Source organism: Crotalus tigris, unplaced genomic scaffold (genome assembly GCF_016545835.1).
Source record: "Crotalus tigris isolate CLP2741 ecotype Arizona unplaced genomic scaffold, ASM1654583v1 scf7180000023829.5930981, whole genome shotgun sequence".
In the NCBI taxonomy this organism is placed as follows: Eukaryota; Metazoa; Chordata; class Lepidosauria; order Squamata; family Viperidae; genus Crotalus; species Crotalus tigris.
The window spans coordinates 3128340-3139867 of record NW_024100213.1 but is presented as its reverse complement, the minus strand read 5'-3'; the positions used below and the strand labels follow the sequence as shown (position 1 = coordinate 3139867).

Here is an 11528-nt window from a genome sequence, read left to right as displayed (position 1 = left end):
GCCCCGAAGTGATGTGCGCCTAACCCAGCCCAGGCTATTTCGTTACTGAAAATGTCTATGTCCCACACCCACAATGCCTTCCCCAAATCAGAAAAATGTGGAAGCTGTCCAATGGCCTGCATTGCTTATATGATGGAAGCACCAAGAAAGATACAGGGGGAAAAAAGTACTGAGGACTTTGGGGGATCTTTGGATTTATTGAAGCATTAAGCAGCAACTTGAATGAGCAGCCATCATGACCAGAGCTTTCATATTCTCTCTCTGCAACCCAGATATTTGAGCATTCAACAACTTTGAGTGCTGAGTAATAAAATGCTACAGCATAAGATGCCTCTTACAAATGTTACATTAGTTCCTGGTAAATAGACTGAAACGTCAAAAGCACAGTTAATGGACGTCTATGGAGATTCTCAATCATCAAGGTCGTGGTTGTCCCAAAGGTGCTTTTCAAAAGGCAACTTGATTTTCTTCTTCTTTCCTTGAAAATGTTTCACTTCTCATCCAAGAAGCTTCCTCAGTTTCTCCAGAACTGAAGAAGTTTCTTGAATAAGAAGCAAAGCATTTTCAAAGAAAAAAAAAACTAAGAAAGTCCAGTTGCCTTCTGAAAAATACCTTTGGGTCACAGTGGGTGAGTTATATGCATCATGAGTGCATCTGCATAATGCAAATAGAATTTTTGATTCCCTTTAAATTTGGGGAAGAATTGCTTCCTTTTGTCCAAATCATGTTCAGCCTGTCTGGAGGTTTGCAAAAGTTTTCTCCTTCAGAAATAGAAAGGGCTTCAGAGGCCACATGTACTCTTGGGACTGAGTTTGCTTAGCTCTGTAGTCAAGGCTTGGTGCCCTATCTCCCAACAGGGTGGAAATTAAGTTGCAATTCTTTCTGCAAAATGCAGTACAATGCGGTTTCTAAGATCAGCAGAAAGGAGGCAACATATGTAGGCTATACTTAGTTCATTCCACTGCTCATTCTGCTGGAGCCAACATAGGAACTGTGATTTGTAATGATTAACAAACACACTTTATGAAGAAAAAAGCATCTAGCTTAGAAAAACAAAGCAGGAATGAGCTTAGCATTTCAATTTGAGATCAGCAGAAAATCCTTGCTTATAGGCTATACCAGGGGTGGGCAACCTTGGCTCTTTTATGACTTGTGGACTTCAACTTCCAGAATTCCTGAACCAGCATGGCTCAGCTTGGAAACCTCTCCCTTCCCCTCAGCATGGCTGGCTTAGGAATTCTGGGAGTTGGAGTCCACAAATCATAAAAGAGCCAAGGTTGCCTACCCCTGGGCTATACCAAGGGTGTCAAACTGCCGGCCTGCGGGCCGGATGCGTCATACCGAAACCGTGCCCACTCCAGCTCCGGCAATGGGGAAAAAGTCGCGATAATGTCCTGACACGTCACACGACATGGTGAGTTTGACACCTCTGGGCTATACTGATAAGTGGGGGAAAAAATTCCAGAAGGGAACAATGGCAAACAACTAGATTGCATACCCATAAAACTCTATATGGATGTGTCCAGGAAAACTACACTCAAAAAGAGTGTCTTATTAAATTTTCTTTAGTAAGTCAATCAGCACAGTTGACAAAAGGCAGAATGACATAATTGGCCAGCAGTCATTTTCAGAACATTTCTCCATCCATGTATGTATAGCTACCGGTAATTTCTAAATTTTTTAAGGAACAGACAGGGTAACTTAGCTCTTTTGTAGCCTCCTAAAATACTTCTTTCATTGATCCAGTGCTGAAAGACCTGAATAGATGGGATTACTTTAAAAAGTCTCTCTTATATAATCCCATCTATATCCTGTCCAGGATTTAATATTTCTCTTTATTTTCTCTTCCCCAACTCCATTTCCGTCAATAAATCAATCTAGATTCCTGATCACTCTTCCTCCTTAGTTATTCCCTTTTACAAATCAAGATTAATGAAATCAGAAGCTCTCAGATGTCCTCCTGTAGCCTCTGAATAGCTTTGGGGAACAAGTTTCCCTGTTAGTATTATGTTCCATGTTCAGGGGACTGAGAGGGTGCTGAGAAAGGGATCCTGCCAATGAGAAGTTGCAGGTTGGATCATCTGAAAAACTCTAATGCAAGTTGATTTCTGTCTGACTATAAGAAGAAAATGTTCTTCTCTTGGTATTAGAATTTAACCAAAGGAACAGAGTGGGATAATGGGGCACATTCTTGACATCAAAAGCAGGCATTATAAATAGATATGCCTTGGCTAGCAACAAGGCTCCTTTGGAACAAGGACCAATGAAAACATTTCAATCTGCTGGATGCTTGAACAAGTATCACACCATATTATTAATGTGAAACAAGTTTTGCCCTGATCCTATCTCAACGTTTGGGATAAGTAACCACATCTGCCCATGTGTCCATTCACAGATGCAAATCCAAGGCAGGAAGAAAAAAGTTATAGGAACTGAAAGCGATTTTTGTGGGCAAAGATCCCACCAACATTGATTATCATTTTTTAATTTTATCTCAAGGGTGGGTTCTACTTGGCTAAGCTGCATCAATAATAGCTTCTTCTGAGACCTTTAATTGCTGTTTGTTTTAATGATCAGAAGTAAATTAAGCTTAGGAGATGCTGGAATAGGATGTGCTACCAAACCATCTCTAGGTGGCTATACTCCCTGCTCCTTAAGAAAATTATAAAAAAATGGCAAAATGAATCTTGGCATAGACTAAAAACTCCAGAGAAAAAGATGTACAAATGTTGGTCAAAGGGTTTTGTCTGTTGGGTTCTTAGCAAATTAAGACACATTGATAGGTATATATCCCCCCCCCCCGTAATCCTTTTAATATTTATTCAGTAATTCAAATCAGCCAGGGATAGATAGATGTACCAGATAGGTAGGCATTTTAAAAATAATTCCTTGCTAATGATTCTTGCAAATTCTTGAAATGCTTATGTGAACATCTGTAGATTTTTATTTTTTTTTATCCCAGTGATGTGAAAAGACCTGCAATGATAGACAGGACTGGAATTTGTGCACATTGTGTACATTTCCATGTCATATTTGTCCATTTCTCTGATAGGTGTACTCTGTGGTTATTATACTTCATGATGGAAATATAATATAGCATTTTTATGATACCTTGTGCAGTTTATATAACACTCTGTAACTCATCCCTTTTTTCACTTGTAACTTTCTATTTAAGACAACCTCTAATCTGTGCTTCCCTCTTGTGGATAGAAGTGATGTAGCAGTCATTGTGCCCCCCCCCATTTTTTTAAAAAAATATCAGTCTTATGGTACCATAGAGCAGTGTTTCTCAACCTTGACAATTTTAAGGCATGTGGACTTCAACTCCCAGAATTCCACAGTCAGCAATGCTGGCTGTGAAATTCTGGGAGTTGAAGTCCACATGTTTTAAAATTGTCAAGGTTGAGAAACACTGCCGTAGAGTTTATGCCTTCCAGATTACTTAAATTTTAAGGTTCCTCAAGTCTCTTTGTTATTATGACAGACTGCTTCACTGATTTTTTTAAAAAAATATTTATCATAAAAGAGACTGTTGAGTGTAGTGATTAAGGCATAGGTGTCAAACTTGCCACGTCATGTGACGTGTCGCAACGTATCACAATGTTTTTTTGCATTGCCGGAGCTGGGGTGGACTTGGTCTCTATATGATGCAATCAGCCCATGGGCCTGCAGTTTGACACCCCTGGATTAAGGTGTCAGGTTAGGAACTAGGAGATGTGCATTCTTTCAAAATATTCTCAAAAATATTGAGAATATTCTCTTTCAGCCCAACCCACCTCACAGGATTATTGTTGTGAAGAAAATAGGAGACTGGGACATTATGTATGCCATTTTGAGTGGTACAAAATAAATATGAGAAGTAAACTAATCATAATAGTGGAATACTGAGATGTATTCAGAATCAATTCAATCATTGGCATCCTTCGGTCTTGAGAGACTATGGTATCATGCTCTGGAAAAAGGTCCTAAGGCAGCATCTGGTGTGGCTAAAAAGGCCAATTCGAGAATGGCAGTCCTTTCCACACTGAGGGTAGATACAATCCCCTGTCCAGCCCCCAGATTTCGATGGTTCTGGGACTGCCTCTCTGCCTCAGCCTGCCGCACAAGTGTCTCTTCAAATTGGAGAAGGCCATGCTGTGTCTTTAGCTTCCAGGCTGAACGATCAGAGGTCAAGGATTCCCAGCTGTTTATGTCCAGCTGTTTATATCCCGAGGCCTTTAGGTCCCTCTTGCAGATATCCTTATATCGCAGCTCAGGGGCTCTTTCCCTGCACTAGTTCTCCATACAGGAGATCTTTCGGAATCAATTGTATTCATGAGAAGAAGAGGAGGAAAGGATCAAACTACAACTCTTAGCTGAGTAATACATTGTGCATCTTTATCTTCCCCACCAGGAACATCCAAAATAATCCAAGAATTACACTTGAGCTACATTGACAAGAGTGGCAGCTTGACGGATAACCTTGAATCTCCTTTATTCCAATACTAATAGGACAATGTACTGTAATTTGTTAAGAATCAACAGTCAAATACCCAAGTAGGAAAAACAAGGCCAATTTTTGGAAAGGGTTCAGAAATGGTTTGCCCTTGCCTCCTTCCTAGGGCTAAGAGAAACGGACCGGCCCAAGGTCACCTAGCTGGTTTTGTGCCTAAGGTAACACTAGAACTCCTGGTCTCCTGGTTTCTAGCCTGGTGCCTTAATCACTACATCAGGCTGGCTCTGAAGTGGTATATTTACATTCTAGCGAATTAATCAATATTCCATCTTGCAAAATGTGACTCCACCAAAGAGGACAATAGAATAGGACAAATGTTTTCGTGATCTGGTTCGGAATAATTTTGATTCATAATGTTCTGGTGCCATCATGGTGTAGATTTGACTTTGACCTAATAATACTCCCAACTCTATCTTCTCTCCTGTGAAAAAGTGGATGTTATTGACTCTTAGTGGGAAAGTGAAGTAAAACAGTGGGGAACCCTGATGAATTAAGGATAAAGCTGATGCTCAGCTATGCCATGAGGTGCCCTATATTCTCCACAACTTGTGTAATAATAGGTCTTTGATCCATCTCCATCTCTGTATAAGTCTTATGTCCATTTTGGTAGTTCCAAAGAAAGATTCTCCATTGGTTTGCTTAATAGCAGGCTGGCCAATTTTAATCCAGCTTATATTGAACACACAGACTTGTTTTAGGCCATGCACACAGACTTAACTGAATGCATAACTTTATTAAATAAATGCTTTGTCATAAGAAAAGACAAAGATCAAAGAGTAACATAAATTATAAGTTGAATAAATAGTATACAGCAATCTTCACCTTTTAATAAAATGTGAGATTCTTTTTTTTTAAGTACAAAATGCTAAACAGAGCATTACACTCCTCATCCATTGTCAGATTTTTTTTTTTCACAAACTGCATTTTCCCCCCAACTGGTAAGAGTATGAATATTCTTGTTTACTGCAAAGGAAAACAAAAACAAATAGCCACAGAACTACTGTATGTATGTAAAGCTATTAAAAGCTACTGTAAAATGTGTAGTGACTAAATGATGTAATGAAAAACAAAAACCACAAAACCAGGCAAGAATCTCGGAATCTTGTGTTTTCACTGTGCTACCATGGGGTGTAATCATTGCATTGGAAGGGCTTAAAGGGGGCAAGGTTGGAAGTGGATGGACTCAAGCTTTTGTTTATCGGCCGAGAGGCTCCTAACAAGAAGGGGAATTGGGGTGATCGGCTAACTGCATAAATTATCTAGCCTCTATTAAAAGTGAAAGAAGGAAGGAAGGAAGGAGAGAGGGATGAAGTGAAGAAATAGTGCAGTCTTCCTCTTTGAACTAGTGGTTTCAAAACACAACTGTCCACCACAGCACTGACAAAGGATCTCTGGCTGCAAATAAGTTTGGGCTATTCTAGAAGCTGCCTGCCTTTGAATATTATCAGCTGCAGTGTGACTCTCTAGAGAAGTCTTCTCTGACTTGGTGATTTCCAGATGCATTGGGACCCTAACGCCTGACCATAGTGGCTTAGGGTTTGTTGAGTGTTTGACACATCTGGAGATTCTTCAGGTTGGAGAAGGCTGTTAGAGTCCAGGTCTGCTCCTAATTCCAATTGGCTGATGATGCTCTTGGACTTCAGAATTTACTACCTTTGGTGCCTCCAAAGCCTCCTTCACACTTCAATTCTTTGTACTTCTGAAGGGAGCTTTCCCCACTGCTTTGTCTTTTATCATTTTTCTTACCTCCTCTGATTTGCTCCTCTGATGGGAGGAGGGTCATTTATTGGGGGGGAAAATCAGGGGAGCCTTCTCCCTTTGGTCAAGGATGAAGATGAGATTCAAAGCAGCTGGGTTGTTGGCCAAAGTGACTTGCTTCCCTTTTCCTCCACCCTAGGTCATGGTTGATCAAATTATTTTGGAGCTTGGGCAAGAAACCTAGAAAGACCTCTCCTTTGCAGGAAAAAAAGAAAGAAAGAAAGAAAGAAAGAAAGAAAGAAAGAAAGAAAGAAAGATGTTCTTTACCCAGAACCAACTACCTGAAGCAATTTCATCTTCTTCCAAATGGCTGGATTTGAAAGTAAAGAAGACTAGTAGGTGGAGAAAGAATAAAAATTAATTCTAAAGATAGCTGCCCTCATAAGAAGGAACCCACCTCCCACTTTGCTTTATTCACCTTTCCTAGAAACAATCAAAGCTTGCAGGGATGGCTTACAAAAGGAGCTTCCTTGCATTTCTAATGAGATTTTAAGTACTGGGGCAAGAAATTCAGTGAAATGGCTTTCTGCAGGTTGAAGTCTGCAACGGTGACCCTATCCTCCAGGCTATTTAAGTCAAAATTAAATAATACAGATATAAGAGAGGTTCTACTATAGCTAATGTACATAGGTTTCTCTTTCTTGTCTCAACCAGCAAAATAATGAGATGATGGGACTATGAGTTTCTGAGACAGTGGTGGCAGCACCATTGCGTCAGGACTGGCAAGGGAACAACTATAAGGGGAAATTATTCTGTTGCGTCACCTCCCTTGATTGTAGAATTTGTCTTATGTATCTCAAGGATAGGAAGGCCAGCAACCTTCCTCAAGCTTATTTACTAAGGAAGAAAGGCTGGAAAGGAAGAAAGACATTCTGTGCAGGATAGTATTTTCAAGGGTCAGGAAACAACAGATACATATCAAGGAAGGATGGTGGGGGAGGAGGAAAAGGAAATAACGTGGCTTGAATTGAAACTAATCCAAGGAGGGAAGGAAGAAGGGTTTGAGTTACATTCTTTCGTCTTATGTAATTTAGGATGAATTTGTGTCTCAGACTGACACGTACTTAACAATAATCTTTCTTTCTAACTTAATGATTATTTCTCTTTCTAGGAACCTTAGGAAATTCAGTCGTATAGTAGGACTCTGAACACACTTAGAAAGCTATAGTTGTCAGAATACTTTGGGAAGAGCTAAGCAAAAAAAAAAAAAAAAATAGTAACAGAAATCCAGCATGACCTGTAAAATTGCCTCACTTTTTTTATGTGCCTGGTACATCTTCTTCTACTTTATGGACCAGCAAATGGCACCTATGTACCTCACCTTCTCTTCTTTAGCTTTATGGGAGGAGGCATTGATTTTAGAATCCTCAGGCTTCCTCTGTCTCTTAAAACCATCCTGTGGGCCCAGAGACACATGCTTTTGTTAAGATTCCCTACCCTATAGACAATAAAGAGGCTCCAACCCATCCTTAGGCAGGGTCAGATTCATTCAAAAGGGGACCAAACTCAACCTCCACCATCAAACATCACAAGCTAGCAGATATGACATACATGAGCAGGACCATTCTGTTCTCTAGTCCAGTCTAGTTATAACGGAAGGAAGGCAAAGAGGTTTTTCTCCACGAGTTTCCCCTGGAAATGGCAGGTCCAGAGTAAAGACAGGAATAACCATGGCAGCAATTGGTCATTTGAAGGAATTCTAAGACAAATTACTCATTCACAATATTAGGTCATCCCAGCTTGAAACACTGACCATTTTTCCAAAGAGACCCCTGACTGCCATTTGGCTATCGTTGGAGAAGAAATTCTCTCACCAGGGTTTGAGAAGGCTGTGGTTTAGCAATGATTGATGGGGATTGGATTTAACTCTTCCCAACTCCTCATAGAAGATCTGACAGAAAATCTAAAATTATGTGCCAATCTTTTTGCTTGGGCTTAAGTTATCACAGGTGCTGGCGAAAAAGTGCCTCAAGTTGCCAACAGCCCTGATTCGCTTCCTTTCACCATCACATTGATATGCACTCTTTTCATGCATCATGTACTTGGGACAGAGAAGTCCATTCATTCAATTTCTGGATTTATTATGTAGATCAACCTTCTCCTACTTGATGCCACTGATGCCATCCTAACAGTAGAGCTTTTCCCTGGGGATATTAAATATCACTGTCCCAAAACTGTCATTAATTAGCATTAGTGGTCTCTAGCATCTTATCTATCATAGAATTTGAAAGGAAGGTTTAGGCTTTTGACTAATTATAGAGCCAGCAGAATATTTCAGGGCTTTCTTAGAAGGGAAGAGGACATAAACAATTCAACCAGTTACCAGCCTAGTGAGATAGTAAACTTAGGAATATTATCCTCTTCCTAAAGCAAGATGGGAAAGTACTTGGATCCAGCTGTCACAGTAACAAATATTTCAGCCAAAAGTACAGTTCAACCATTTGTTTGTATGAAAACTCATGGTACTCTGATACTCAACTCTTAGAAAAATAACTATGAAATCACTGCTGCCAAAGCCCAGGGAAGGCGACAGATGGAGCACTTAGAAGTGATAATTTCTGGAAATCTGAATAATAACAAATAATTGGATCAGATATCAAAACGTGGGGCAAATGGATAGAGCTGAATTTTTCTTTCATGGTTGATAGTAGCCAACAACTAATCAGACTTCAAACATGTATACCTACTGAAGAAATAAATGTTGTATCCATCCTTATAAGGAGAGGATTTTACTCATCTACCTTCTGCTTTCATAGTGAGGCCAAATATCCCAATTTGCTTACCAATTCCCATATCCATGCTAATGCAAGATATTCATTAGCTTTCCAACATAGTTTTGGAACCTAGTTGAATATTAGTGGTGAAGGGAGGGGAGCCGAGAGCAAAACCCACCAAAGTCATTTGGATGCAATAGCCAATCCTGTCAGGAAGATTTCTTATTTCTTTTCATCTGCGTTAGTTGTGAGTATTGTGCATCATGGGTATCCTTCTGGTCCTGTCAGACTGTCCTTTCCAGATGCTGGACAGTCGTAAGCTTGCTGTGCCTGCTCTCAGGAAGCCAGCTCCTTTCTCCAGGTTTCTGATCAGTACTTGGCTTGGAAGTGCTTGCAGCCAGTCCCAGTGAAGTCCTCAAGTCCTTTGGAGTTCTCTCTCAGAAGGGAAACATATTAAGGACTGTCTTATATTGGGCTAGATCATGATGGCCCAATATTTCTTGCTGGCTGCTGAGTCAAGGATTCATCCCCCAGTCAGAGTGGGAGCTGTTCCTTCTTGTAGTTGCCTTGCCTTTCATCCATTGTTATGGGCATTGGAAAACAACCACCACCACCACCTTGTTATGGCAGCGTCCATGGAGACGTAACAAAGAATTAAAGCAACAATTATCATTACAAAGAAATTAAACAGCTTTAGTGGTCTGCCCAAGCCTGCATGCAAAAGCTGTTGAATCAATGGTCTCTGCGAGTAGTTGTATGGGTTTGGTTTCTCTTCCTTTCCTGACAGGGTCCCTAGGTCTTTAACAGTGGGGCAGTGTCAAAAATTAAATAGATACAGCTTCTCCCCAGGACAAATAATGCATTAGTGTAGATCAAATCTTCACTGTTGAATTTCTGCTTACTAAGCAGCTGTTAGAGATGCCAAAGCTCTGTCAGGGGAGAGGGGCAGCCAGTCACTCAAGTATGCTTTGAAATAGTAGAGGCCTCTGCCTACAGAGACTTCTCTAAATGTTGTAGATATGGGGAAATGGTAAAACATTTCCCTTATTACAGATCATGTTTATATTTCTAGTATGTGTAACTTTATAAATCATCAACCAGCTTTTTGGAATTTTCATTGTAAAGGACATTCGGGATATCATAGTGAAGAATCAGGTGTCCTTCCAGAGTTAAAAAACAAAAAAAGGCAAAGGGATCTTACTGTTTTAGCCTGTCAGAATGTGGAAATCCACAGGTGCGTTTATAGAAGCAACAAACATTTCAGGCTTTAAGTGCCTGCAAGATGTCTGGCAAACCATGTTTCAACTTGGGCACTTTTCCTGCAAATATACAACGCTGAACACCTTTGACTTATGCAAGTAGCCCTGAACAAGTTGCTAGGCCTTCATGCACAATGAAAATCAAAGGGCTTTGCTTGTAAGGAAATGGGATTGTTCAATCGAGAACAAAGAGTAAACATCTGTATTTACATAGGAAAGGGCTGTACAAGACACTTTAAATAATCAGGTTGAACCCTTTTGCTGTCCTGGGAAAGAAACCCACCAGGAACAATAAGTTTTTAATTCTTAATTTTGCTTCATCCCACTATAGGATCCTGTTGTCATCTGACCTTTTGCTTTTTAATAAAAGGGAAGTCATAGAGGGCAAGGGCACTGACAAGCTTTAGTCCTTGTTAGGGAAAAGTAGAGAGAGGTTCCAGAAATGAACATATATTTTTTTTTTTAAAAAAAGGAAGGAAGAAAGAAAAACATGCCCAAGTAGATAATAGATAATGAGAGGCCTGCTTGTCCTAAGAGTTGTTTGGTTAAACTAAGTACTTTTTAAACTGGAAAAGCTTTAAAACTGCAATATCAAAGAAGGGAGAAAAGGAAATAGTATTCAAGTGCCTCTGAGAGCTTCCTAGGTCAGTGTTTCTCTGGGTGGCAGGCTAGAGTCAAGGGCAAGCATGGTGGCATATGAGCTTCTTGATGGCCCTGTCCCATGGAGATGGTCTTCATGGTCTTCCTTCCTTCCTTCCTCCCTTCCTTCCTTCCTTCCTTCCTTCCTTCCTTCCTTCCTTCCACCTTAATGGGTTGCCTTTTCTCCTTCAGTCTCTTTCATTGCCACTCCTAGAAGCCGATGACATTCTGTAGATTCCGAGGTCCACAGTTTCTTAAATGAGATGAAAGGAATCAGTTTCTTGGGACATCGTGAGGTGTGGGTGGGTGATGGGTGGGGAAGGGCTCTGGCAGAGAGAGGCAGCCGGGATCTTCATTCTGTGTTTCCGCTGTCAAAGTTGTGACACTGCAGGTCTCCAGCTACGTAATCAGTTCCTGGCAGCTTCAATCCATACTTGTCCACACACCAGCACAGCCCACGCTTTCGGCCCCGAGATGGTTTGCACTAGAGAGGGGAAGGGAAAGGATCAACAGTGAGAAGGAGGGTAGCTGGGCTGCCATTTCTAACACCTGATTCATCTTGCATGGAATTAATCTGAACTTTCAACATCATCAAGCTGTCAGGAGAGGAGGACAGAAATATAAATCCAACTGGATACTTAGCTCAGCAGGGCTGATCTTACA

General features: G+C 40.6%; 1 protein-coding gene across 1 annotated transcript in view; it reads right to left on the bottom strand.

The window, feature by feature from the left end:
* Positions 1-4457: 4457 nt before the first annotated feature.
* The window catches only part of IGFBP5 (insulin like growth factor binding protein 5), a 40093-nt gene continuing 33022 nt past the window's right edge, over positions 4458-11528 (bottom strand). Inside the window, exon 4 of the mRNA XM_039321781.1 lies at positions 4458-11349. Within this exon, the coding sequence (XP_039177715.1) occupies positions 11218-11349 (132 nt within the window). The 3' untranslated portion in view covers positions 4458-11217. The remainder of the gene's footprint in view (positions 11350-11528) is intronic.